The 26,626-nt window shown below is 45.7% G+C and overlaps 2 protein-coding genes across 6 annotated transcripts; both read right to left on the reverse strand.

Moving 5' to 3' along the window:
* Window positions 1-1,717: 1,717 nt before the first annotated feature.
* On the reverse strand, window positions 1,718-9,939 carry LOC129460892 (zinc finger protein 20). Of its 2 annotated transcripts, none has more exons than XM_055239401.2 (4): window positions 9,735-9,939; window positions 5,364-5,490; window positions 5,098-5,155; window positions 1,718-3,590 (listed from the first exon to the last, which is right to left on the reverse strand). In XM_055239401.2, the coding sequence occupies exons 1-4, from the start codon at window positions 9,735-9,737 to the stop codon at window positions 2,192-2,194; spliced, it is 1,587 nt and encodes a 528-aa protein (XP_055095376.1). In that variant the 5' UTR covers window positions 9,738-9,939; the 3' UTR covers window positions 1,718-2,191. The 2 variants fall into 2 exon arrangements, with proteins under 2 accessions (XP_055095376.1, XP_055095375.1); XM_055239400.2 differs by having other exon boundaries at window positions 5,364-5,499; window positions 9,735-9,869.
* On the reverse strand, window positions 9,817-26,410 carry ZNF625 (zinc finger protein 625). Of its 4 annotated transcripts, none has more exons than XM_055239406.2 (4): window positions 17,221-17,377; window positions 16,940-17,000; window positions 14,794-15,760; window positions 9,817-9,880 (listed from the first exon to the last, which is right to left on the reverse strand). In XM_055239406.2, the coding sequence occupies exons 1-3, from the start codon at window positions 17,375-17,377 to the stop codon at window positions 14,833-14,835; spliced, it is 1,146 nt and encodes a 381-aa protein (XP_055095381.1). In that variant the 3' UTR covers window positions 9,817-9,880; window positions 14,794-14,832. The 4 variants fall into 4 exon arrangements, with proteins under 4 accessions (XP_055095381.1, XP_063472192.1, XP_055095382.1 ...); XM_063616122.1 differs by lacking the exon at window positions 9,817-9,880 and adding an exon at window positions 11,570-11,628; XM_055239407.2 differs by lacking the exon at window positions 9,817-9,880 and adding an exon at window positions 26,197-26,410 and having other exon boundaries at window positions 14,686-15,760; window positions 17,221-17,347.
* Between the last annotated feature and the right edge of the window lie 216 nt (window positions 26,411-26,626).

Raw genomic sequence — 26,626 nt, forward strand, 5'->3', positions numbered from 1 at the left:
CATGCATGACTTTTCCATGATGTCATTAGCTTCATAATATTAGCATAAGGGGGTTCCTGACAACTTTGCATCAACAGCATGTTACCAGAGAAGGAGACTTGATTGGAATAGTGATGCTGACTTTGTTCCTTACTGGGCAGGAAATTCAGTTTTCAAAAACATATTGGCCCCATAGAACGCAAGGTGATTTTTTAAAAAAGTAGTAGCCGATTGTGGTGGCTCATGTCTGTAATCCCAGCACTTGGGGAGATGGAGGCGGGAGAATCACATGATCCAGGAGTCAATGACCAGCCTGGGAAACAGGGAGACTCCATCTCTACAAAAAATAAATGAATAAAATCATAGTATATACCTTGATAAGAAGTGAATTTATATATTTTAACTGAGGTATGTTATGGTTAACAATGTCCATAAATTATAGGGAATGTATCAGGGTTTAGAGAATAGTATGGTAAAAACCGTTCCAGAAGTCTGATGGCTGGCCTCCTCTCACCAGAAGGCGGAGTCTTTTGCCCCTGAACAGGCACATGTCATACACCTGCAATGTGAGATGATGCTCTTCAGTGACCATGATGGAGCAATACAAAAATAACTCATTCTTGGCAGGGCACGGTGGCTCATGCGTGTAATCCAAGCACTTTGGGAGGCTGAGGTGGGCGGATCACGAGGTCAGGAGATCGAGACCACGGTGAAACCCCGTCTCTACTAAAAAATACAAAAAATTAGCCAGGTGCGGTGGCAGGCACATGTAGTCCCAGCTACTCGGGAGGCTGAGGCAGGAGAATGGCGTGAACCCGGGAGGCAGAGCTTGCAATGAGCCGAGATCGAGCCACTGCACTCCAGCCTGGGCGACAGAGCAAGACTCCATCTCAAAAAATAAAAAATAAAAAAAAAAACTCATTCTTTAACCATGTCTTGAAATGTGACAGAAGAAAGTACTTTAAATAAAAAACATACCCCCAATTTTTCTCTTCTCACGAATGTGACTACCGTGTAATTCTCACACATCTCACAGTCATCTATGGCTTTTGGTCATACTCATTACTACAGTATATTACACCCTCTTTGACAGCAGTTATGCCACTAGTGGTCTTTGGTCAGAAGTCACTCATAAGAACATAAGATGACCTTTGCTATTTAGAATAAATGAAAATTCATGATCCAGATAAAAACCAAGAATATAAGCATGAAAAGTAAAATCTACATGAGGAAAAATATGCCTGACATCCACATGGCAACACTGACTCACAGTGTCCACGGGATAACATGGTAACATTATCAACTTGATCTAATACATGATGCTAATGGGATGTTGTAATATAGCTTCTTAATTAAAAAATAATAATTGTTAGTGTGCAGTTGTTACAGTTAATAAGCTTATTTCTAAAATACATGAACAAAAGTCTTTGTTGCCAAGAAACCACATTAGTGTTTTTAGTCAGGTATACTCACACAAAGTTAAAAACGAAGTGAGACATTACATTCAGTTGTGAATAACAGCAAATGCTTGAAATTTCCTGATAAGAGCAAGGTGGCTCTTCTCACATAAAAGCCCTTGGTGAGACCAATCACTGCACAGTGCAGCAGAGGAACAAGCTCCCATTTAGCTGGTTTAATCAAGAACAGGGTCACTATCTGTAGAAACAACAATGCTTGCAATACAAAGTAGATCTCTTAAACCAACTCAATCTATAGAAGAGTTGGGCATCAGAGAGTATTTCCAGCCATAACAACATTTATTAGTTCTTTGGTAAACATTTTAACATTTCTGAAGAAATAGCAAAGTGGGCATGTATCTTTAATGTGGAGCACCTGGGGACATCTCTGGAGACCTACAACTCTGAGGAACAGAGACAAGTGATTTGGGGGATACTCTCGATTAACAAGCCAAAGAATCAGGAAAATGGGCTGGAAGCGGGTAGCCACACACCTCTCTCCCTGTGTGTTGCCTCTAATATGTGACTGATGTCTTCCTTTTCTGTGCCTTTGAAATCTTATGCAAGATTGGCTATAGGTGAATTGTATTACAGAACCATCCAAGTCCTTCTAGATTTTATTGTCCTATCACAGGTCTCTCTTCTCAATTCAAAAGGCAGTTATCCAGAGGTTCTTTCACCACTCTCTTTTCTCATGTGTCAAAGGAAGTGGGACAACAGAAAGCTTCTCCCATTTCTTCCACTAATAGGATTTCTCATATATTAATGGTATGAGTTCTTTCATGTTCTCGACATGAACTGGCACGAATAAAGGCTTTGCCACATTGCTTGCATTGATAGGGTTTCTCTCCAGTGTGAGTCCTTTCATGATATCGAATGTAATTGGAAATAAATGCCTTACCACAGTGCTTACATTCATAGGGTTTCTCTCCAGTGTGAGTCCTTTCATGATATCGAATGGAACTGGAACAAGTGAAGGCTTTGCCACATACCTTACACTCATATGGCTTATCTCCAGTGTGTGTCCTTTCATGTATATGCAAGGAAGAGAAATACCTGAATGCTTTTCCACATTGCCTACATTCATGGGGCTTCTCTCCAGTGTGCGTCCTTTCATGTATACGCAAGGAAGAAAAATACTTGAATACTTTTCCACATTCCTTACATTCATGGGGTTTCTCTCCACTGTGCGTCCTTTCATGAATTTGAAGTTGTGAAGCACATCTGAAGCCTTTACCACACTGCTTACATCCATAGGGTTTATCGCCAGTGTGTGTCTTTTCATGCCTTTGAAGGTCTGAGGTACATCTGAAGGCTTTACCACATTGCCTACATTCATAGGGTTTCTCTCCAGTGTGAGTCCTTCCATGCTTTTGAAGGTGTGAGCCACATCTAAAGGCTTTCCCACACTGCTTACATTCATAGGGTTTCTCTCCAGTGTGAGTCATCTTATGATACTGAATGGAACTGAAAGAAATGAAGACTTTCCCACATTGCTTACACTCATAGGGTTTTTCTCCAGTGTGAGACCTTTTATATCTACGAATTTCACTAGGAAAACTGAATGCATTCCCACATTCCTTACATTCATTGGCTTTCACTCCTGTGTGAGTTCTTTCATGTACTGGAAGGGTAGTGGAACGAGTAAAGGCCTTACCACATTGTTTACACTCATATGGTTTCACACCAGTGTGAATTCGTTCATGGATAAGACATAAATTGAGAAAACAGAAGGCTTTCCCACAAAACTTACATTTATAAGGTCCATCTCCACTGTGCATTACCCTCTGTCTTTGAATGCATGAATGGGAAATGAAGGTTTCTGCACATTCTTTACCATCATAGGGTTTCTCTTTACTGCAAGCTTTATCATGTGATTGAAAGGAGTCAAGGTAACTAAAGGCTTTCTTACATTCCTTATTTCTATATGGATTCTCTCCATATTCCTGATACTCAGATGACTTGTGTCCAGCGTCAGCTCTGATATGCCTATTAAGAGATGAATGACCCATGCCAACTTCTCCACACACACTGCTTTCACATGGTGTTACTCCAGGAAGAGTTTTCTTGTTCAGCATGTCATCTGCAATCTGGTTGAAGCTTTCTCCACAGTGATGACTTTCTTTACTTTCACAGAGTTTCTCTCTCATAAGACTTCAGTGAAAAATGAGAAGCACATTATTAACGGTTTGATTAAAAGTGACTTATAGGGCCAGGCACAGTGGCTCATGCCTGTAATCCCAGCACTCTGGGAGACCGAGGCGGGCGAATCACCTGAGGTCAGGAGTTCAAGACCATCCTGGCCAACATGGTGAAACCCCGTCTCTACTAAAAATGCAAAAATTAGCTGGGCATGGTGGCGGGTGCCTGTAATCCCAGCTACTCGGGTGCCTGAGGTGGGAGAATCGCTTGAACCCCAGAGGCAGAGGTTGCAGTGAGCTGAGATCACGCCATTGCGCTCTAGCCTGGGTGATAAGGGCGAAACTCTGTCTCAAAAAAAAAAAAAAAAAAGTGATCTATATTGGCTGGGTGCGGTGAGTCACGCCTGTAATCCCAGCACTATGGGAGGCTGAGGCAGGCAGATAGCTTGAGGCCAGGAGTTTGAGATCAGCCTGGCCAACATGGCGAAACCCTGTCTGTACTAAAAATACAAAAATTGGCTGGGTGTGACAGCGTGCACTTGTAATCCCAACTACTTGGAATACTAAGGCACAAGAATACCTCGAACCCAAGTAGTGGCAGTTGCAGTGAGCTAAAACCACACCACTGCACTCCAGCCTGGGTGACAAAGCGAGACTCTTGTCTCAAGAAGAAAAAAACACTATTTATATCATTAACAACTATTGCACTTGCATTTTTAACACTGCCCGGCAAAGTGTCAGCTTTCTGCTCTGTCTGAATCGTTTGAATATTAATGGGCTATATGCTCTACAAGATGGTCTGGGTATATATATTTTTTAAAAATTAGTATTTCTATGGGGCTTCGTAATCCTATTTTCAAGTAAACTATTTTAGAAATACTAAACATGTGCATCTTTTTTTTTTTGAGTTGGGGTCTCAACTCACCCTGTTGTCCAAATTGGAGTGTAGTGGTACCATCATGGCTCACTGCAGCCTCAAACTCCTGGCCTCCAGCAATCCTTTGGTCTGAAAGCCCCAAAGGACTGGGATTTGGGGCATGAGCAACAGTGCCCAGCCTAGCCTATGTTACATTTAAACATATGTTTTTAGGAAAACTTTCTATGAATACATAAATTTGACACTGGGCTTATTTCTTTTGCTTCTTTTTAATATTTTCTCACTTTTTTTTTTTTTTTGAGACGGAGTCTCGCTCTGTCACCCAGGCTGGAGTGCAGTGGTGCGATCTCAGCTCACTGCAACCTCTGCCTCCTGGATTCAAGCAATTCTCCTGCCTCAGCCTCCTGAGTAGCTGGGATTACAGGCATGTGCCACCACGCCCAGCTAATTTTTTTGTATTTTTAGTAGAGACAGGGTTTCACCATATTGGCCAGGCTGGTCTCGAACTCCTGACCTTGCGATCCACCCACCTTGACCTCCCAAAGTGCTGGGATTACAGGCGTGAGCCACCCTGCGCCCGGCCTATTTTCTCACATTTTAAGATTTTCTGGAGGCATTGCCTTGTCTTGTGAGAAAAAATTACCTTAGATTTCTCCTGGGATTTTTGTACTCTTCAATGCTCTGAACTTTCCATGTTTTTCCTAAAACACAGACCCAGAGAAAACACAGATCCAGAATTAGTATGAATTTATTTAAAAATCATTAGATTCTGTATTCATGGTACATGGTAACCATGCCTGATTTATTCATCAAAGTGTTTTCTGTACATGTTCCAAATCAATGAACAGCATTGATGAGCTAAAAACTTTTGTTCTCTAATTCACTGGGAAGTAATATTGTCATTCTTACCTACAGAGGTCAGGTTCTTGAAGGTTTCCTGCATCACATCCCTGTAGAGATTCTTCTGGGAAGGATCTAGCAAAGCCCACTCCTCCTGGGTGAAGCTCACAGCCACATCCTCAAAGGCCACTGAATCCTGAAACATCTCACATATGTAAAGGAGGACAGGTAAGACTAACAGCCCTGGAGGCCCATACTTTATTCCTAAGAAGTTCCCATGATACTGCGGACTCCAAACATTTATCCCATGACTTGGTCATCACACCTCTTACTTTCTGTCTATACTCATGTCCTCCCACAAACCAAGCCTTTTTTTGTTAAGAGAAAGGGTCTTTGGCCAGGCGCGGTGGCTCACGCCTGTAATCCCAGCACTTTGGGAGGCTGAGACAGGCAGATCACTTGAGGTCAGAAGTTTGAGACCAGCCTGGCCAACATGGAGAAACCCCTCCCTGCTAAAAATATAAAAATCAGCCAGGCGTGGTGGTGGGCGCCTGTAGTCCCAGCTACTCGGGAGGCTGAGGTAGAAGGGCTTGAACCCAGGAGGTAGAGTTTGCAGTGGGTCGAGATTGTGTCACTGCACTCTGGCCTGGGCAACAAAGCAAGACTCCATCTCAAAAAAATAATAACAAAATAAATAGGCCAGGCGCAGTGGTTCACGCCTGTAATCCCAGCACTTTGGGAGGCCGAGGTGGGTGGATCACCTGAGGTCGGGAGTTCGAAACCAGCCTGACCAACATGGAGAAACCCTGTCTCTATTAAAAAAAAAAACACAATTAGCTGGGCATGTTGGTGCATGCCTATAATCCCAGCTACTTGGGAGGTTGAGGCAGGAGAATCACTTGAACCCGGGAGGCGGAGATTGCGGTAAGCTGAGATTGCGCCATTGCACTCCAGCCTGGGCAACAAGAGTGAAACTCCGTCTCGAAAAAAAAGTAATAATAAAATAAATAAAATCTATACTAATCAAGAGAAAATGGTATTAACAGATGGAAAGATAGAAACGAATGGAAAACAGCAGATTCTGAAAACAGTGAAACCACGACAAAGCAGGTATCACCAGCCAATTATACAAGTGGTCCTCACTTACCAGAAGGAACAGGGATAGATGGTTATCTACAGGAAAACAATCAATCATCTCCATATGAATTAATTCTAGAGTTGCCTGTTACCGTGAGTTCTTATGTTACCTTACCATGCATTTTCATTATGGGTTTCACTTTCTTACAACAGAAGAAACCCGCACTCAAGCCAGGTGTAGTGGCTCACGCCTGTAATCCCAGCACTTTGGGAGGCCAAGGCAGGCCTATCACTTCAGGTGAGGAGTTCAAGACCAGTCTGGCCAACATGGTGAAACTCCCTCTCTACTAAAAAACACAAAAATTAGTCGGGTGTGTGCATGCCTGTAATCCCAGCTACTCGGGAGGCTGAGGCAGGAGAATCGCTTGAACTCGGGAAGTGGCGGTTGCAGTGAGCTGAGAGAGCACCACTTCACTCCAGCCTGGGCGACAAAGAGAGACTCTGTCTCAGAAAAAAAAAAAAAAAAGAAGAAAGCTGCACTTGACCTCAACAGTTTCCAGTTATCCACCTCCTCCCAGTTCCTGCATCTGCTCAACCCACATATGTGACTTACACGGCTGCCTCCTGGTGACCACCTCACTGTGGAAAAGCTAGATAGACCAACTTGACTTGCCCCACTGACCCTTATACCCACATGGATGGCACAGACCACCTCTTAATCACAGCCTGACTTCACAGAACTAGCACCTGCTTGCTCTAAATCTACCAGAAACAACTCCCTAAGAGAAATCTCCTTGGGCATTGCCCTGGACCCCAAGAAAAATTCTGGCCCAAAGGTCCCTGTCTGTCTTTCTCCCCACCTGCTGGTTGAATGTGCATCCTGGATGCTCCCCCCACTCTGTGTTGCCCTGCAAGGTGTGCTGCCCTCATTTCTCTGGAACTGTGAGTAATGCACTGTTATGTCATGGATTTGTTGAGATGACTCCGCTGTGGCTCACTTAACCTACACCTTTCCCTTAATAGCAACATCCAACTGGCTGACCAGCTATGTGTCTCCAAATAATGGAAGCTTGGACTGGGGGAGAAAAACTGAGCATCCCAAGGGGTTGGCTATCTAGATGAAGAGTGTACCAGGAGTTTCCTCCCATTTGGGAAATTCAGTTGCTCCTTTGGGAGGCCCCACACCCTGCCTCAGGCTATCCTCTGGGATACAGGGGCTGATATTCAGTAGGCCAGGAGAGATGGGAGCTGTCGGCATTTTGGCTCAGCCCCAGGTGGTTCTGAAACCCAGGACCAGGGAAAGATAGATTGGGACTCCTGAAGACACATCACCCTGTAAAGTTTTCAAAAATGAAACAGGCCAGGCACAGTGGCTCACGCCAGTAATTCCAGCACTTTGGGAGGCTAAGGCGGGCAGATCATTTGAGCTCAGGAGTTCGAGACCAGCCTGACCAACATGGTGAAACCCCATCTCTACTAAAAATACACCGGGTGTGGTGGCGCATACCTGTAAACCCAGCTGCTCGGGAGGCTGAGGGCAGGAGAATCACCTGAACCTGGGAGGCGGAGGTTGCAGTGAGCCAAGACCACGCCACTTCAATTCAGCCTGGGTGACAGAGCGAGACTCTCTCTCAAAAAAAAAAAAAAAAAGGAAACAACCCAAAGACATTCTGAGGTGCTGTCTGTGCCTTATGAAGACAAGAGGAGAGGAACTGAGGTTTTTCACTGGAGTATCAAGTGGTTATTCTGTATTCTAGGTGAAATGTTCAGAAACAGAACACAAATATTTTAAAAAGAGTCATCCATGACCTTGTGAAAAGATGATAAACCACTAAAATACTGCATCTGTGTGAAAGAAAGGATGAAGAAATATACTCTACAATAAAGTTGATACAGGAAGCTGAGGCAGGAGAATGGCTTGAATCCGGGAGGCGGAGGTTGCAATGAGCCAAGATCATGCCACTGCATTCCAGCCTGGGCAACAAGAGCGAAACTCCGTCTCCAAAAAAAAAGAAAGTTGATAATACTGTGAGTTGGAGAAGGGGAGTTAATGTTTGGAGATGCGGAAAAGTAATTGAAAATTTAAGATGTTACTGCAAATCGCTGAAGAGTTAGGGTGGGGTAGCAGGGTGGAGGATTTGAGACCCTGCATCCCATAGATTAGGAAAATGCAGGAGGAAGCCAGTCCCTATAGACAGTGTGAAAAAATTTAAGGCAGCAGCAATTAGACTGAAGTGTGTTTAGTGCTATAAGGAACTACCTAAGGACACCAAAATCAAACTCAAATTGAGGCAGGAAAATAGGGTCTGGACGCAGGGAAGATAAGGCCTATTCAAACTTCAGCTACGAAAGGAAATACCTACTCCATAGGGCATAAGCCAAGTAAATGATTTTATAACTTTACTTCATCCTCTCCTTTTACATAGGGTATACCCCAAGTAACCAATGGAATCCTCCAGGGGGTATTTAAACTCCCAAATATTCTGTAACGGGGTCTTTGAGCCCCTATGCTCAGCCCCGCTCGCACACTGTGGAGTGTTAAATCCCTTCATTCCTTCCTTGCTTTGTGCGTTTTGTCCAATTCTTTGTTCAAGACTCCAAGAACCTGGACCCCCTCCACCGTTAACAAAACGCAATTGTTCTTAAAACTTTCTGGTAACAAACCACAAATCATGACTGGGTGTTTCTCACTCATGAATCGCTGTTTGCTCAAACTCTTTCTTTTTTTTTTTTGAGATGGAGTCTCGCTCTGTCCCCTAGGTTGGAGTGCAGTGGCGTGATCTTGGCTCACTGCAACCTTCGTCTCCTGGGTTCGATTCTCCTGCTTCAGCCTCCTGAGTAGCTGGGACTACAGGCGCGTGCCACCACGCCCGGCTACTTTTTTTGGTATTTTTAGTAGAGACTGAGTTTCACCGTGTTAGCCAGGATGGTCTCGATCTCCTGACCTCGTGATCCGCCCGCGTCGGCCTCCTGAAGTGCTGGGATTACAAGCGTGGGCCACCGCGCCCGGCCCAAACTCTTTAATTTTTAACAGAAAGAAAACACCGCGGGATTCCCCCATGACCCTCCCGTGGTCCCCGCAGAATCTGAGGAGACGCGGGGCTGCGGGCGCCGAGCTGCCCAGAGAGGGCTCCGGAGCCCGGGCCCACAGTCGCCCGGCAGGAACAGGACAGGACAGGACGCCGCCCCCTGCGGCCCAGCCACACCTTGCGGCCGAGGGGACGGAGGGACGTGCTGAGACAGAGGGATTCGGGTCCCAGATCCAGGAGGCGCCGCGAGGAGGCCCAGATCCCGCCACAGCCGCTTCCGGCTGGGTCCACCCAGCCCCTCCCCCGTCTGGGGACTCCGGCCGCATACACTCACCATTTCCCGGCTTCCGGGTGTCCCGGTGTCCTCTCTAGGGCTCTCGTGAATAGTGCTAGTCACGGTGCAGGCGGCAGAGCGACAGAAGTTGTGGCAGAGGGACCCGGGGCCTCTCGGAGTAGGAAATCTGGCACCCCGACAACAACCTGCATAGCAACAAAAGTAGAAGCTGAAATGGGCCTCCTCCTTCCGGATGGACAGTTGGCCGGGCACCGCCTCGGCGCTTCTGATTGGACAAGGTACAAGGCCCCGCCCCCTCAGAACTGAGTGACGGCAGAAGCCCTGGGTAACGGGCCGGGCCGAGCAGGACTGATCGGTTCTAGTCACAGCTTCTCTCTAAAGGACAACTCTCTCCCTGAGCCCTGATCATTGGATATTTTCTTTTCGGCCAAATTTGCTCCTGATTTTTAGACAGGGCACTATCTTCTTCCTCATTCAATGGGCTCTCCGTGCTTCTTCGTCCTGCACAGGATTCTAAGTGTGTGCAGGGAATTCCAGACTCAGTGTCCAATGGAGCGATCTGCTGACCTCAGAGCAGGAAGGGGAGCCCAGACCAGGCCAGGCACGACTGCACCAAGAAGGGGAGGCAGTTGTCCTTCAGGGGCCCGGAATTAGGGATGAGACATGGCCAAGGCTTTCACACATCTCACCCCACCTCACAGTGTGGAAACGCTCCCTCCTTCCAGACCTTCATCTTCATCGGCAGAAAACTCTCACTTGGTGATTTTAAGCTTCTGACCTAAATAAACTGTCAACTTCATAAGCCCCTTCTCCAGGAGAGGTCCCAAACAGTTATTTCCCTGAACTTGATCTTTACAGATATTCTTCAGATATGCAAATTACAATCTGACCCCAGGGACTCTATGCATGTCAAACCCAAAACACTGCTCCTGAAAACGGCCCCAGATTCCAGATGTACAGCCGCAAAAAGGACAGAATTCCTGAAGTGTACCTGCACGTGGGTCTCCTGCTTTCCAGGGCGCTGCAGCATGTCAGAACCCACACTCTTTCTGGATCTGCTCTGAGCAGCTGCAAGCCACCTGCAGGGGAGGGCGGCTGCCCAGGAAGCACCCAGGAGAGCTCCACTTCCCTCCTTGGCAACGATCCATACTAGCCTCAGCGTCCAGTCCCTGTTGTCGGTCTCTGCTGCCCCCTGCAGGTTATTCACCTGCTTCTCCCCTCATTCATCAGTTTCCATGAGACAAACATCCTCAATCCCACTGCGAGAATAACACACGAGCAAAGCTCTCCTCCAGTGTGTATGTATAAAGTCGAGGAGGAAGCGTCTAAGATTAACTGCATGAAAGTGAGGCAGTAGTGGCCGGGCGCCGTGGCTCAAGCCTGTAATCCCAGTACTTTGGGAGGCCGAGGTGGGTGGATCACCTGAGATCAGGAGTTGGAGACCAGCGTGACCAACATGGTGAAATCCCGTCTCTACTAAAAACACAAAAAATTGGCCGGGTGTGGTAGTGCACACCTGTAATCCCAGCTACTCGGGAGGCTGAGGCAGAAGAATCGTTTGTATCAAAGAGGCTGAGGTTCCAGTGAGCCGAGATTGCACCACTGCACTCCAGCCTGGGCAATAGACCGAGACTCTGTCTCAAAACAAAACAAAAAAACACACAAATGTATAGTCATGTTACTCATTTCTGGTTTCCAGCCTGACTTTATAACATTCCTGACTCTGGCTCTCTCCAGCTCTCCAGAAATATGCTCTGAAGAAAAAACAAGATAGAGCACAGGGCCCACATGTCTCTTATAAACTGTGAACCAAAATACTGCATAGCAGCCATCCGTCAGAACTGCTTCCAGGCTATTGTCCTCAGTCACAATCCTAAATCAAACTCACTTTCTTTAACAAATTTAATTTTTTTCTTCAGTCCACATGAGTAATCTAAAAGAAACACATAGACAGAAGAATCTCTTTATTATCTTTCTACCAAGTCAACATCAGGCATTAAAAAAATGTAAAACAAAGTGAAAACCATCCATCTCTGATTCATCATAGACCCAGAATCTGCCAGTCACCAACACCTATCTTCATTTTCTCTATTATGGCCAACTTTTATCTGAGAGATATCATAGAGGCATATTTAATAGAGTATGTCATTTTGTGTTTTATGAATTTTAGAGGTTTTTTTTGTTTTGTTTTGAACTTTTATTTGCATTTTCTTTTGGCTGAATTAATTTGTCTCTTAAGTTTATGTTTCTTCTGGGGTATCTTTTTGTTCCGTGCAGCCTCCTTTTCTGCTTTTGGAACAATGTGTTTCTTTTCACTAAGCATCATCTGGATATGGCAGGGGAGTTTGTGTGTGGGTTCATCTGCCCATGAGTTCTGTAAGTCAGGTGGTACATTATGGGTGCCTTGTTCCCTGGATGTGCTCAATAACCAGGGAATCTACATCTATACCCTTAAGTTCGGCATAACTCTGCACTTGTAAGCAAATTTCAGTACCTTTTCTGGGCCACTGATGGTGAGTCCAGCCCCAGTGTTTGTCTTGGGTACAGCTACCAACTCCACTTTCTAAGACTGAAATGGTACACATAATTTCTGTAAAAGAAAATATTTCAGATACTTGGTGGCTTTTCATATAGGCATACCTGTGATGGCCTGAGCACCTTCACAGTTTACAGTGAACATGAGGGTTTCATCCTTCTAACATGCACGACTTCGTGGGATTTTCTGGGTCATAGTGCATAATGTTCATAGATCAACTCAGGCCACACAAGAGGACAGGTTTTCTTTGGTCTTTAAAAGGAACTGATTAAAGAAAAAAAAAAGTGGAAGCCAGGCACAGCAGCTGGCACCTGTAGTGACAGCTACTTGGCAGGCTGAGGTAGAAGGATTGTGAGCCCAGGAATATGAAGCTCTCGTGCACTAAGATCACACTTGTGAATATCACTGCACTCCAGTCAGGTCCACACAGCAAGACCAAGTCTCTAAAAAAAATTAAATTATAAAATAAAAAAGAAAAAATGTTTGTGGTTAGAAAAAAGGTTTTGATTTAAGACATTCATTACAGAAAAAAGTACTTTGAAAAGAGATTAGGGCCAGGCGTGGTGGCTCATGCCTATAATCCCAGCACTTTGGAAGCCTGAGGTGGCAGACCATGAGGTCAAGAGATCGAGACCATCCTGGCCAACATGGTGAAACCCCATCTCTACTAAAAATACAAAAATTAGCTGGGCATGGTGGCGCATGCCTGTAGTCTCAGCTATTCAGGAAGCTAAGGCAGGAGAATCTCTAGAACCTGGGAGGCAGAGGTTGCAGAGCCGAGATTGTGCCACTGCACTCCAGCCTGGCCACAGAACAAGACTCCGTCTCAAAATAAATAAATAAATAAATAAAAGATATTAGGCCTGGCGCAGTAGCTCACACCTGTAATCCCAGCATTTTGGGAGGCCGAGGCAGGTGGATCACTTGAGGTCAGGAGTTCAAGACCAGCTTGGCCAACATGGAGAAACCCATCTCTACTAAAAATACAAAAATGGCCGGGCGCAGTGGCTAACGCCTGTAATCCCAGCACTTTGGGAGGCCAAGGCAGGTGGATCACCTGAGGTCAGAAGTTCGAGACCAGCCTGGTCAACATGGTGAAACCCTATCTCTACTAAAAATACAAAAATTAGCCAGGTGTGGGGGCACACGCCTGTAGTCCCAGCTACTCAGGAGGCTGAGACAGGAGAATCGCTTGAACCCGGGAGTTGGAGGCTGCAGTGAGCCGACAGCACACCACTGCACTCCAACCTGGAGCAAGACTCTGTATCAAAAATAAAAAGATTAGAAGGCTGGAAAAAGATTAGAAGACTGGGTGCAGTGGCCCACACCTGTAATCCCAGCACTTTGGGAGACACTGGTGCGGATCACTTGAGGTCAGGAGTTTAAGACCAGTCTGACCAACATGGTGAAATCCTGTCTCTACTAAAAATATAAAAAATTAGCCTGGCGTGGTAGTGGGTGCCCGTAATCCCAGCTACCCGGGAAGCCAGGAGGTGGAAATTGCACTGAGCCAAGCTCACACCAACATACTCCAGCCTGGGCAACAGAGTGAGACTCTGTCTCCAAAGAAAAAAGAGATTAGAGGCTGGGCATGGTGGCTCACGCCTGTAAAGCCAGCTACTCGGGAGGCTGAGGCAGAAGAATCACTTGAACCCAGGAGGCAGAGGTTGCGGTGGGCTGAGAATGTGCAACTGCACTCCAGCTTGGGTGACAGAGCCAGACTCTGTCTCAAAAAAAAAAGAGAAAACTCATGAGAAGGAATGGCATAAAATATGTAGTGTATCCGATAGCCAGCCATTTATTATAGGATATTTTTGAATAGGAACTTTAGACTTTTGTTTTGATAAAGGTCTTTCTGAAGCAGTGAGTCTGACGATGGCACTTCCATTATCCCTTCAGTGAGTTTCTTAAAATGAGGGCTTGCCACTTAGGTATTGGGCTTTCCATAGGAGGGAACAGATTTTTCTGACCTTTCTGTGTATATACACCTACCACTTTGCTGGGCTAACCTTATTATTATTGTTATTATTATTATTATTTTGAGATGGAGTCTCACTCTGTCACCCAGGCTGGAGTGCAGTGGCGCAATCTTAGCTCACTGTAACCTCCACCTCCTGTATTCAAGTGATTCTCCTGCCTCAGCCTCCTGAGTAGCTGGGACTACAGGCACCACCACACCTGGCTAATTTTTGTATTTTTTAGTAGAGATGGGGTTTCACCATATTGGCCAGGCTGGTCTCGAACTACTGACCTCGTGGTCCGCCTGCCTCGGCCTCCCAAAGTGCTGGGATTATAGGCATGAGCCACTGCGCCTGGCCAAATCTTGTATTTTTTTTATGACAGAACTGTCTTAAGGTCTTACTGGAGGCGTGTCTCTCTTAAAAGTTATTTCCAACTCTGTGTCCTAGGTCTCTGAGTGAGGCCTCAGCTAAACTACCCCAAAAAATTTTTGCGCTTGGGCTACTGGCATTTATTTCTGAATGCTGTCAGATGACAGTGACTGCAGAAGCTTCAGAATAATTTTGCAATGGTTCCCACGATTTGAGGGAAACACATTTTTACCATGATTGGATTCAGTGGCTTCTAGGAATCTTATGTGAATTAAGCGATCTTCTCGCCTCGGCCTTTCAAAGTGTTGGAACTACAGGGTTTTTCTCCAGTGTGAGTCCTATCATGGATTTTAAGGCTCGAGGCACATCCAAAGGCTTTCCCACATTGTTTACATTCATAGGGTTTCTCTCCAGTGTGAGTCCTTCCATGTGTTCGGAGGTGTGAGGCAGATCTGAAGGCTTTCCCACATTGCTTACATTCATAGGGCTTCTCTCCAGTGTGAGTCCTTTCATGATATCGAACGGAATTGAAAGAAACAAAGGCTTTCCCACACTGTTTACATTCATACGGCTTCTCCCCAGTGTGAGTTATTTTATGTGCATGGAGACATGTGGAACTATGGAATGCTTTCCCACATTCACTGCATTCATAAGGCTTCTCCCCAGTGTGAGTTCTTTCATGTATTCGAAGGCTACCAGAATGACTAAAGGCTTTACCACACTGTTTACATTCATATGGTTTCTCTCCAGTGTGAGTTCGTTTGTGGATAAGATACAAACTGAGACACATCAAGGCTTTCCCACAAAAGTTACATTTATAGGGTCCATCTCCACTGTGCATTATCCTGTGTCTTCGAATGCTTGAGCGGGAAATAAAGCTTTTTCCACATTCCTCACAATCATAAGGTTTCCCTCCAGTGTGAGCCCATTCATGTGTTCGAAAGTAGGGGAGATCACTGAAGGCTTTCTTACAGTATGTACATTTATATGGCTTCTGTCCATATTCCTGATACTCATATGGCTTGTGTCCAGTGTCAGCTCTGTGGTGCCTATTAAGGGATGCATGACCCACGCCAACTTCTCCACGTGATTTTACTCGAGGAGTTTTCTTCTTCAGTATGTCATCTGGAACCTGGGTCAAAATTTCTCCATGATGGTGATCTTTTTTACCTTCTAAGAGTCTCTCTCCCATAAGACCTCTGTGAACAATGAGAAGTATATCATAATGGGTTCCTTTATCACTGATTTGATATTCATTAACAAGTCATTGCACTTGCATTTCTAACACTGTACAGCAATGTGTAGGCTTTCTGCCCTGTCTGAACATGAACAGACCACATTCTCTACAAGATGGTCCGGCTATACCTGTTATCGAGAAAGATAATATTGATATAGGGCTTCTTAGTACTTTTTAAAAATTTTTTGAGATAGGGTCTCACTCTGTCATCCAGGCTGGAGTGTGGTGGTGAGATCTCAGCTCACTGCAACCTCCATCTCCCGATCTGAAGCCATCCTGCCACTTCAGCCTACCGATTACCTGGAGCTACAAGCATACACCATCATGCCTGGCTAATTTTTGTATATTTGCTAGAGATGGGGTTTTGTCACATTTCCCTGGCTGGTCTCAAATTCCTAGACTCAAGCAATCTGCCCACCTCAGCCTCTTAAAGTGTTAGGATTACAGGCATGCACCTGGGCGCCCGGCCAACACTATTTTGAGGTAAACTATTTTACAAGTACTAACCGTCTTTGTCAATTTCATTGCTTCTGAGTCAGGGTCTTGCCCTTTAACCCAGGCTAGAGTGTAATGGTGCTATCATGGCCCTGTGTTGCCTCAAACTCTTCAGCTCAAGCAGTCTCTGACCTGAACCTCCCAAAGGGCTGGATTATAGGCTTGAGCCACAATGTTCAGCCTATGTCACACTTAAATATATGTTTTTAGAGAATTTTTTTTTTTTTTGAGACGGAGTCTCACTCAGTCGCCCAGGATGGAGTGCAGTGGCATGATCTCGGCTCACTGCAAGCTCTGCCTCCCGGGTTCATGCCATTCTCCTGCCTCAGCCTCCCAAGTAGCTGGGACTACAGGCGCCCGCCATCATGCCCGGCTAATTTTTTTGGATTTTTAGTAGAGACAGGGTTTCACCATGTTAGCCAGGATGGTTTCGATCTCCTGACCTCATGATCTGCCCGCCTCTGCCTCCCAAAGTGCTGGGATTACAGGTGTGAGCCACCACACCCAGCCCTAGAGAAAATTTTATAAGAATAAATATGGTGGAACTTGGCTTATTTCTTGTTTCCTGCTTTTTAACATTTTCTTCCATTCTATGATTGTCTAGAGAGACATTGCTTTCTCTTGTAATTCTCTAAGCATGAATTACCTTAGGTTTCTCCTGGGATTTTTGTACTCATCTTCAATTTTCTGATCTTTCCATTTTTTTCCTAAAATACAGAACGAGAAAAATAGTCCTGAATTAGCAAAATTATGAAAAAAGTACTAGATTCTAAGTTCATGGTACACTGCAGCCTTGCCTCATTTATTCATATTCCTGTTCCCTGTCCTCACTATTCCCTGTCCACACTCCAAATCTCTCAACACGACTGACAAGCTGGAAACACTTGTTCTCTAATTCACTGAGGAAAGTAATATTGTTACCCTTACCTACAGAAGCCAGGTTCCTGAAGGTTTCCTGCATCACATCTCTGTAGAGATTTTTCTGGGAAGGATCCAGCAAAGCCCACTCATCCTGGGTGAAGTTCACATCTACATCCTCAAAGGCCACTGAATCCTGAAACATTCCACATATGTAAAGAAACATGGGTGAGACTGACAGCACTGGGTTCCTATACTCTATTCCTACAAAGTTTCCATGGTGCTATGGACTCCAAACATTTATTCCATGATCTGGTCATTGGACTTTTTACTCTGTCAACACTCACTCTTCCATAAAGAAATTCTTTTTTTAATTATTATTATTTTTTGAGACAGAATCTCATTCTGTCACCCAGGCTGGAGTGCAGTGGCATGATCTTGGCTCACTGCAACCTCCGCCTCCCAGGTTCAAATGATTCTCATGCTTCAGCCTCCCAACTAGCTGGGATTATAGGTGCCTGCCACCATGCACAGCTAATTTTTGTATTTTTAGCAGAGACGGGGTTTCACCATGTTGGCCAGACTCGTCTCGAACTCCTGACCACAAGTGATCCACCAGCCTTGGCCTCCCAAAATGCTGGGATTACAGGCACGAGCCACCACGCCTGGCTGAGGCCCTACCAATCTGACTGATTAGAGTCATAACTAACTAGAACAAAAAAATCAAGAGCAGAAACCTTTCTTAGAAACTGTGCTTGGGTAGAAAAGCCTGAATTATAATTGATGAATTGCTGAAGGTTGAATGGCCACAAGATTGGAGAGGCAAAAACTCCAGGGTGTCCAGTCTCAACAAAAAGGCAAATATTTATCAAATGTAAAAACTTTTGTGTGAAATGGTGTGACAGAACACCATCAAGAAAGAAAATGAACCAGGCCGGGCGCGGTGGCTCAAGCCTGTAATCCTAGCACTTTGGGAGGCCGAGGTGGGCGGATCACGAGGTCAGGAGTTTGAGACCATCCTGGCCAACATAGTGAAACCCTGTCTCTAAAAATACAAAAAAAAAATTAGCAGGGCGTGGTGGCGGGCACCTGTAGTCCCAGCTACTCGGGAGGCTGAGGCAGGAGAATGGCGTGAACCCGGGAGGCGGAGCTTGCAGTGAGCCGAGATCGCACCACTGCACTCCAGCCTGGGCGACAGAGCCAGACTCTGACTAAAAAAAAAAAAAAAAAGAAAATGAACCCCACGTGCTCTGTCCAAAGGATGGTAAATGGCTCAGCCCCTATGGAATAGTATGATGGTGCCTGAAAAAAATAATATAACTACCATATATATATATTTTTTTTTGAGATGAAGTCTCACTCTGTCACCCAGGCTGGAGTGCAGTGGCACGATCTTGGCTCACTACAACCTCAGCCTCCCAGGTTCATGCAATTTTCTGCCTCAGCCTCCCAAGTAGCTGGGATTACAGGCGTCCGCCACCGCGCCTGGTTAATTTTTGTATTTTTTTTAGTAGAGACGGGGTTTCACTGTCTTGGCCAGGCTGGTTTTGAACTCCTGACCTTGTGATCCACCTGTCTCGGCCTCCCAAAGTGTTGGGATTACAGGCGTGAGCCACTGCGCCTGGCCAAAATTAACATATCTTTCAGCAATCTACTTTTGTGTCTACTTATTTTCAATTAAAAAAAATTTGAAATCCAGATCTTGAAGACACATTTGAAAACCACTGTTAACAATAGCCAACTTTGGGAGGCCAAGGTGGGTAGATCACGAGGTCAGGAGATCGAGACCATCCTGGCCAACTTAGTGAAACCCCGTCTCTTCTAAAAATACAAAAATTAGCTGGTGTGGTGGCGGTGGCGTATGCCTGTAATCCCAGCTACTCGGGAGGCTGAGGCAGGAGAATCACTTGAACAAGGGAGTCAGAGGTTGCAGTGAGCTGAGATCACGCCACTGCACTCCAGCCTAGCGACAGAGCAAGACTCAGTCTCAAAAAAAAAAAAAAAAAAAATCAATAGCCAAGAGCTGCATCAATTCACCTGTCCATTCATTGATTGCTGAATGCATAACAAAAATGTGATAGGTATATATATATATATATATATATATATGCAATGGAATATTATTTAATCTTTTAAAATAACAACCCGTCCCTTGTTACAACAAGCTTGAAAATTTAGGATACTATGCTAACAGCCAAGGTAGTCACAAAAAGAAAAATACAGTATGATTCACTTAGATAAGTTATGTAGAGTTGTCTAACTAAATCAACTGTACAGTTAAAATTGCATAAGCTGGTAAAATTTAAGTTTTTTACTTTATAATTATTAAAATTAATAAAATACTGTACCAAGGAAAAACCTAATTGATTAAAAGGTGGGCAAAGTATTTCAGGGACATTTCTCAAAGATACATACAAGTGACAAATAAGCACATGAAAAAGGGTTCAACATCAGGAATCATTCGGCAGAAGTTTTTTTTTTTTTTTTCCAGACGGAATTTAGCTCTTGTTGCCCAGGCTGGAGTGCAATGGTGCGCTCTCGGCTCACTGCAATCTCCACCTCCCAGCTTCAAGCAATTCTCCTGCCTAAGCCTCCCGAGTAGCTGGGATTACAGGCATGTACCAACACTCCCGGCTAATTTTGTATTTTTAGTAGAGACAGAGTTTCTCCATGTTGGTCAGGCTAGTCTTGAACTGCTGACATCAGGTGATTTGCTCGCTGTGACCTCCCAAAGTGCTGGGATTACAGGTGTGAGCCACTGCGCCCGGCCCGGCCTAAATATTTTACACAACAAAGTTTCAGGTGGTTATTGAGTGCTTTCCTCTCATGAAAAGTATTCATAAACAAAATAGAAACGTTTCCAATGCAGTCATTTATGGCTCTGTGGAAAAATGAAAAACAAAATACTACAGCTCTTTCAACTATATCACGGTGGACACGGTGATGAAGATGTCCATTAGAGAGGGGACGTGGGTGCTTTGGAATGTGGGAAGGGAATCAGAAATTTAAGGATTTGTTGTCGTCCCAGTGAAAAGGTAGCTGTGGGGGTCTCAAGGACTCCCTCTTTGACAAGGCTTTGACCTTGTCCTATAAAGCCCAGTTATAGCAAAGATCCTTCTAAGGGAGTTCAGAGAATCCCCACCCTGGCCCCTCCAAACTTGATACCAATGAAGTTCTGTTACTCTTACTCATGATAACTCATCAGCTTTCTCTTCTGTAACCCTTGATACCTCACCAAGCTCCATCGTCTCCCTCATTTTACCCTTGAGCTATAGGTTCAATACTGTTGTTGCTGCATGCAAGGTTGAGGTCAATCTCTCTCCCATATTACAGTTCTCATGACCCACATCACAACTGTCCTGAATAAAGCCTTATTTGTCATTTTTAACATGATTTCAGTACAATCTCTTTTTACAAGGGACAGGGACTTAGACTTGAAACTCTGCTTCACAAGTCTGGAATGCATAGGGGATAATATGCTCTTTCCCTGTGGGAAGAAAGGAGGGTGTCCTGAGAGTATCTCCCACTCACATATCCAGAACTCTGGGTCAGACTTCTCTCCTCATGACCACTCCTTGTTGTCACTCCATAAACTGGGTGAGATGGGGGACTGTGGATACACCATTACCCAGACAGTGTTCCACGGTGGAGCTCGCCTCCTGCAGTGATGGGACACAATGCCTGGGAGTCCTGTCTGCCAATTCAGCCCTTACCTTGTGTCATAAAGGAGACTGAGGTTCCAACTGATATGGATATATGTGAGGACCAGGTGTGTAATTTTCAAGTTTTTCTTCCATTTGGTGAATACTCTTTGCAATTTATTTCTTCTTCTTCTATTTTTTTTAAAGCCTATAGCAAGCAGTATTCTCATGCATTCTATAAACCATGCAGTAACCAGACTTGAATCTGCTCAGCTGCTAAGATCAGCTGCCTTCTGAGTGGCAATACCCTATACTCTTGTATTTCTTTCTTTTTTTTTTTTTTTTCTGAGACAGAGTCTCACTCTGTCATCCAGGCTGGAGTGCAGTAGTGCAATCACAGTTCACTGCAGACTCAACCTCTGGGGTCAAGCAATCCTCCCACCACAGCCTTCTGAGTACCTGGGCTCACTGGAGCATGACACCATACCTGGGTAATTTTTTTTTTTTTTTTTTGAGACAGAGTCTCGCTCTGTTGCCCAGGCTGGAGTGCAGTGGCGCGATCTCGGCTCACTGCAAGCTCCACCTCCTGGGTTCACGCCATTCTCCTGCCTCAGCCTCCTGAGTAGCTGGGACTACAGGCGCCCGCCACCACGCCCGGCTAATTTTTTGTATTTTTAGTAGAGATGGGGTTTCACTGTGTTAGCCAGGATGGTCTCGATCTCCTGACCTCGTGATCCGCCCGCCTTGGCCTCCCAAAGTGCTGGGATTACAGGCGTTAGCCACCGCGCCAGGCCTTAGTTTTATATTTCTATAAAGAAATATGTGTGGCTGCATAATACATACAGAAAAATTTATTTGGCTCATGGTTCTACGGGCTGTCCAAGAAGCATGGCACTAATGTTTGCCTGCCTTTAGGTGAGGGCCTCAGGAAGCTTTTACTCATGGAAGGCAAGAGGGGTTAGGGTATCACATGTAAAAGAGGAAACAAAGGGTGGAGGAGATGCCATGGTTTTTTTTTTTTTTTTTTGAGATGGAGTCTCGCTCTGTCGCCCAGGCTGGAGTGCGGTGGCACGATCTCAGCTCACTGCAACCTCTGCCTCCCGGGTTCAAGTGATTCTCTTGCCTCAGCCTCCTGAGTAGCTGGGATTACAGGTACCCACCACTGTGCCCAGCTAAGTTTTGTATTTTTAGAAGAGACAGAGTTTCGCCATGTTGGCCAGGCTGGTCTCAAACTGCTGACCTCAGGTGATCCGCCTGTCTTGGCCTCCCAAAGTGCTGGGATTACAGGCGTGAGCCACCGTGCCCAGTCATCATTTTTTAAACAGTCAGCTCTCCTGTAAACTAACAGAGCGAGAACTCCCTCATCATTGTGGGATGGGCACCAAGCCATTCATGAGGGTTCCACCTTCATGGCCCAAATACCTCCCACTAGGCCTCACCTCCAGCACTGGGATCAGATTTCAACATGAGGTTTGGAGGGGTCAAATATCCAAAACATATCAAGACTCAAAATGGTCAACACAATACTTAATAAACAACGCCTGACAAAAAGACTTCATATAAACCTACAGTCATCAGGACAGTGTGGTATTTCGAAAGACTGCATAAATACATCACAGAACACAATGGAGAACTTATAAATAAACTCAACAAAATAAACAAATCTTTCATAAACGAGCCAAGGCAACTCAATAGATATACTACAGTCTTTTCAACAAACAGTACTGAAACACCTGGACTACTATATGCAATGAAATGAATGAGATACAGAATGTACGACTACCATAAAACTGACCCAAAATGCATCATTTACTCAAATGGAAAATGCAAAATCCGCAACTTCTAGACATAATACGTGTGAAAATCAAAACAACCTTGGATTAGGCCAGGCACAGTGGCTCATGCCTAAAATCTCAGCACTTTGGGAGGCCAAGACAGGTGGATCACAAGGTCAGGAGTTCAAGACCAGTCTGGCCAAGACGGTGAAACCCCATCTCTACTAAAAATACAAAAATTAGCTGGGCACAGTGGCGGGTGCCCATAATCCCAGCTACTTGGGAGGCTGAGGCAGGAGAATTGCTTGAACCCAGGTGGCAGAGGCTGCAGTGAGCCGAGATCATGCCACTGTACTCCAGCCTGGGCAACAGAGTGAGACTCTGTCTCAAAAAAAAAAAAAAAAAAAAAAAAAAAACCTTGGATTTGGCAATAAGTTTTCACATACAACACAAAAGCATGATCTGTGAATGAGAAAACTAATATATTGGGCTTCATTCAAATTAAAACTTTCTGTTTTGTGTCAGGTGCAGCGGCTCACACCTGTAATCCACCACTTTGGGAGGCTGAGGCAGGCAGATCACTTGAGCTCAGGAGTTGAACACCAGCCTGGGCAACATGGCAAAATACTCTCTCGACGAAAAAAAGAAAAAAAGAAATTACCCATGCAGGATGGTGCACCCCTGTAGTCCCAGCTACTTTTGGGGCTGAGGCAGGAGGATTTCTGGAGCCTGGGAGGTTGAGGCTGCAATGAGCCAAGATTGTACCACTGCACTCCAGCCTGGGCGACAAAGTGAGATCCTGTCTCAAAAAATAGCAATAAATAAAAATAACAATAAAAAAGCTTTCTGTTTGGAAAACACACTTACCATAATGAAAATACAGGCTGCAGACTGGAGCAAAATATTTGCAAGACACCTATCTGATGAAGGACTGGTATCCAAAAGATAGGACTCCCAAAACTCAATAAGAAAACAACCAACCAGTCCAAAAATAGCATGCCATTAAAGAAGAGCAAATGAAAACAATTAGGCACCACTGAATTGTTGTTGGGTGGAGTGGCTAAAATCCAAACACTGACATCACCAAATGCTGGTGAAAATGTAAAACCTATCTTGAGGTTTAAAGCAATGTGATTCTGGGGTTGAATCATCTGACTGGCAGTAGTAGCATAGCCAGCTGGAACCTTTCTGTCCCTGAGTATAGACTGGCCTTCTTTCTTAACTATATTCTTTTGTAAAATATTGAAAATGCCTGAACAGAGCCAGGAAGGGCCTCTTTTCTCTTGATCTTCATTATAGATTAACTTTCCTCTTACCTTTCTCACACGAAGACTTCATGGCCATCACAATGTCTTAAGCTGGAATGTCAAATTCGATAATGGCTCACTGCAGCATCAAACTCCTGGGGTCCAGTGATCCTCCTGTCTCAGCCTCCCTTGTAGCGGGAACTACAGGTGGGTGCAACCACGCCTGCCTAATTTTTCTATTTTTCTTTTCTAGAGATGGGTCTTGTTGTATTATCAAGGCTGGTCTCCAACTCCTGGTCTCAAGCGATCATCCTGCCTCAGCCTCACAAAGCTGGGATTACAGGTGTGGGACACTGCACTAGGTCAAGAGTTTAACTTTTAGCTCCGGAGTTCTAAGCCCATTTCCCTAGAGTCTGTATTTTCTTGAACGGCAATTCTCAGATTTTCACTTGAATAATCTCCTTATAATAGGAATCTGATCATTTCAATTATTTAAGGTAGAAAAATCCAAATAAGGCGACTACATCACTGTAACCAATAAAGTATTTTTTGATTTTTATTCTAATGCACCATATAAAAGCCTATCCTTCAACCTGTAAACTAAAAATAAAAACCTAAGCTCCCCATCCCACCCCAATCAAGTCAACTGAGTGGCTCTTTACCAAGGGGAGGCCCCCCAAAAACCTGAAAGTTCCCAGTTATGTCAGTAAGGGAGATCAGACACTCCATACTCCCTTCTGGAGTTTAGACGCAGCAACTGACCCACATTCATATTAAAATAGACATAAGACCTGCAAAGAGGCCGGGCACATGGCTCAGTCCTGTAATCCTACCACTTTGGGAGGCGGAGGCAGGCAGATTATTTGAGGTCAGGAGTTTGAGACCAGCTTGGCCAACATGGTGAAACCCCATCTCTACTAAAAATACAGAAATTAGCTGGGTATGGTGGTGTGCACCTGTAATCCCAGCTACTTGGGAGGCTGAGGCAGGAGAATTGCTTGAACCTAGGAGGCGGAGGTTGCCCTGAGCCGAGATTGCACCACTGCACTCCAGCCTGGGCGAGAGTGAGGCTCCCTCTCAAAAAAAAAAAAAAAAAACCTGCAAAGAGACCCTTTGTGCCAATAAATACTAAATTGCAAACAAGACCTAAGGCCCTGCAAGGCAAGGGTTAAGTCATGCCTTAGAATTAATAAAATCTAGTGAAACATTTCTGTTTTTTTGTAGGGATGGAATCACATAGCAGGTAACAGACTCCCTTAAACATTCCTTCCTACCCCTTTCAAATTTTAGACACAACTTCACACTCTCAGCCAACTGCCGACTACAGAATCCCTCAACCACCTGTGCCTTCTAAGCCCCGCTTCTACGTGTCCTGCCCTTTCGGCCTTCCATGCCTTGATTCATGTTTTTCCCTGCAATTCCTGCCTAGCTGAAATGAATAAGACCAAACTGCCATCGAACCTCCTGGGGACCACTTACTCGAGGCTACATGCGGTTGTTTCCCTTGGTCACGTTCTCTCATATTCGGCGTAGAACACAGTTCAAGTTATTTTGCAGTTTTGCTCTTTCCGTTATCAAACCGCAAGCCATGACTGGGTGTTTCTCATTCGGGAAACATTTCTCATTCATTTTTTTCAAACTCCTATTCTGAGAAGCAAAACTCTTAAATTTTTAAGAGGACTCAGTTTAGTTTGTTGCTGTTGTTGTTGTTTTGTTTTGTTTGAGACAGGATCTCGCTCAGTCGCCCAGGACGGAGTGCAGTGGCGCGATCTCGGCTCACTGCAGTACCAATCTCCTCCCTCAAGCGATCCTCCCACCTCAGCCCCCCAGTAGCTGGGACTACAGGTGGGCGGCACCAAGCCCGGCTCATTTTTTTTTAATTTATTTTTAATAGAAATAGGGTCTCGGTATGTTGCCCAGGCAGGTCTCGAATTTCTGGACTGAAGCAATCCCCCCGCCTCAACCTCCCAGGCGTGACCCACTGCGCCTGGCCTTCAATGTAGTTTTTCAGGAAAAAAGGCGGGACTGGGGACCCCGCAGCCCACCGCTCCTCCCAGACGAACCCCACACCCGAGGCAGGATTGCCTCCATGACCCTCCCGTGGTCTCCGCACAATCTGGGGAGACGCGGGGCTACGGGCGCGGAGCTCCCCAGAGAAGGCTCGCAGTCGCAGCGCAGGGACGGGACAGGAGGCCTGGGGTCCCGGCTGCCGGCCCAACCCCACCCTGCGGCCGAAGGGACCGAGGGCCGAGCTGCGCCAGGGGGACTCCGCTCTGCAGACCCGAAGTCGCTGCAGGGAGGCCCAGGTCCTGCTAGAGCCGGTTCGGGCCGGTTCCTCCCAGCCCCTCCCCCGTCTCGGGACCCCCGGCCCCGCACACTCACCATTTCCCGGCGTCCAGGTGTCCTGGCCTCCTCTCCACGGATCCCTCTAACAGTCCAGTCACAGTGAGGGCGATGGAGCGACAGAAGCTATGGCGGATGCACCTGGTCTCTCTGGGGGCCGGAAAACCGAGATCCCGACCTCCCTTTGGTGCAAGACGCCTGGAAAGCGGGAATGCGGCCTCCCCTTCCCCGGATGGACAGTTGGCAGGACCCCGCCCCAGCGCCCCTGATTGGATGAGGCTTCAGTCCCCGTCCCATCGGTCCTGAGTGACAGCGGAAGCCCTGGGTAACAGGGCCCGGCAGAACCGAAATGACCTGTTCCAACCACAGATTATCTAAGCGAGCTCCCTCCCTGCGTCTTGCTCTTTGGGTATTTGCGTTTCAGCCAAATTTGCTCCGAATTGCTAGAGGGGGCACCGTTGTCTTCCTC

Source organism: Symphalangus syndactylus, chromosome 13 (assembly GCF_028878055.3).
Source record: "Symphalangus syndactylus isolate Jambi chromosome 13, NHGRI_mSymSyn1-v2.1_pri, whole genome shotgun sequence".
Classification (NCBI taxonomy): Eukaryota; Metazoa; Chordata; class Mammalia; order Primates; family Hylobatidae; genus Symphalangus; species Symphalangus syndactylus.

What these genes read in the sequence shown, in the direction of transcription:
- LOC129460892 (XM_055239400.2), bottom strand. An exon ending in CAAGAACCTGACCTCTGTAG is followed by an intron (nt 5,156 to 5,363) that starts GTAAGAATGACA and finishes TCTGTGTTTTAG; the next exon opens with GAAAAACATGGAAAGTTCAG. An exon ending in AATCCCAGGAGAAATCTAAG is followed by an intron (nt 3,591 to 5,097) that starts GTAATTTTTTCT and finishes TTTTCACTGAAG; the next exon opens with TCTTATGAGAGAGAAACTCT.
- ZNF625 (XM_055239406.2), bottom strand. Translation starts at nt 17,377, where the DNA reads ATGTTTCTTTACATATGTGGAATGTTTCAGGATTCAGTGGCCTTTGAG. An exon ending in CAGGAACCTGGCTTCTGTAG is followed by an intron (nt 17,001 to 17,220) that starts GTAAGGGTAACA and finishes TCTGTATTTTAG; the next exon opens with GAAAAAAATGGAAAGATCAG. An exon ending in AATCCCAGGAGAAACCTAAG is followed by an intron (nt 15,761 to 16,939) that starts GTAATTCATGCT and finishes CATTGTTCACAG; the next exon opens with AGGTCTTATGGGAGAGAGAC.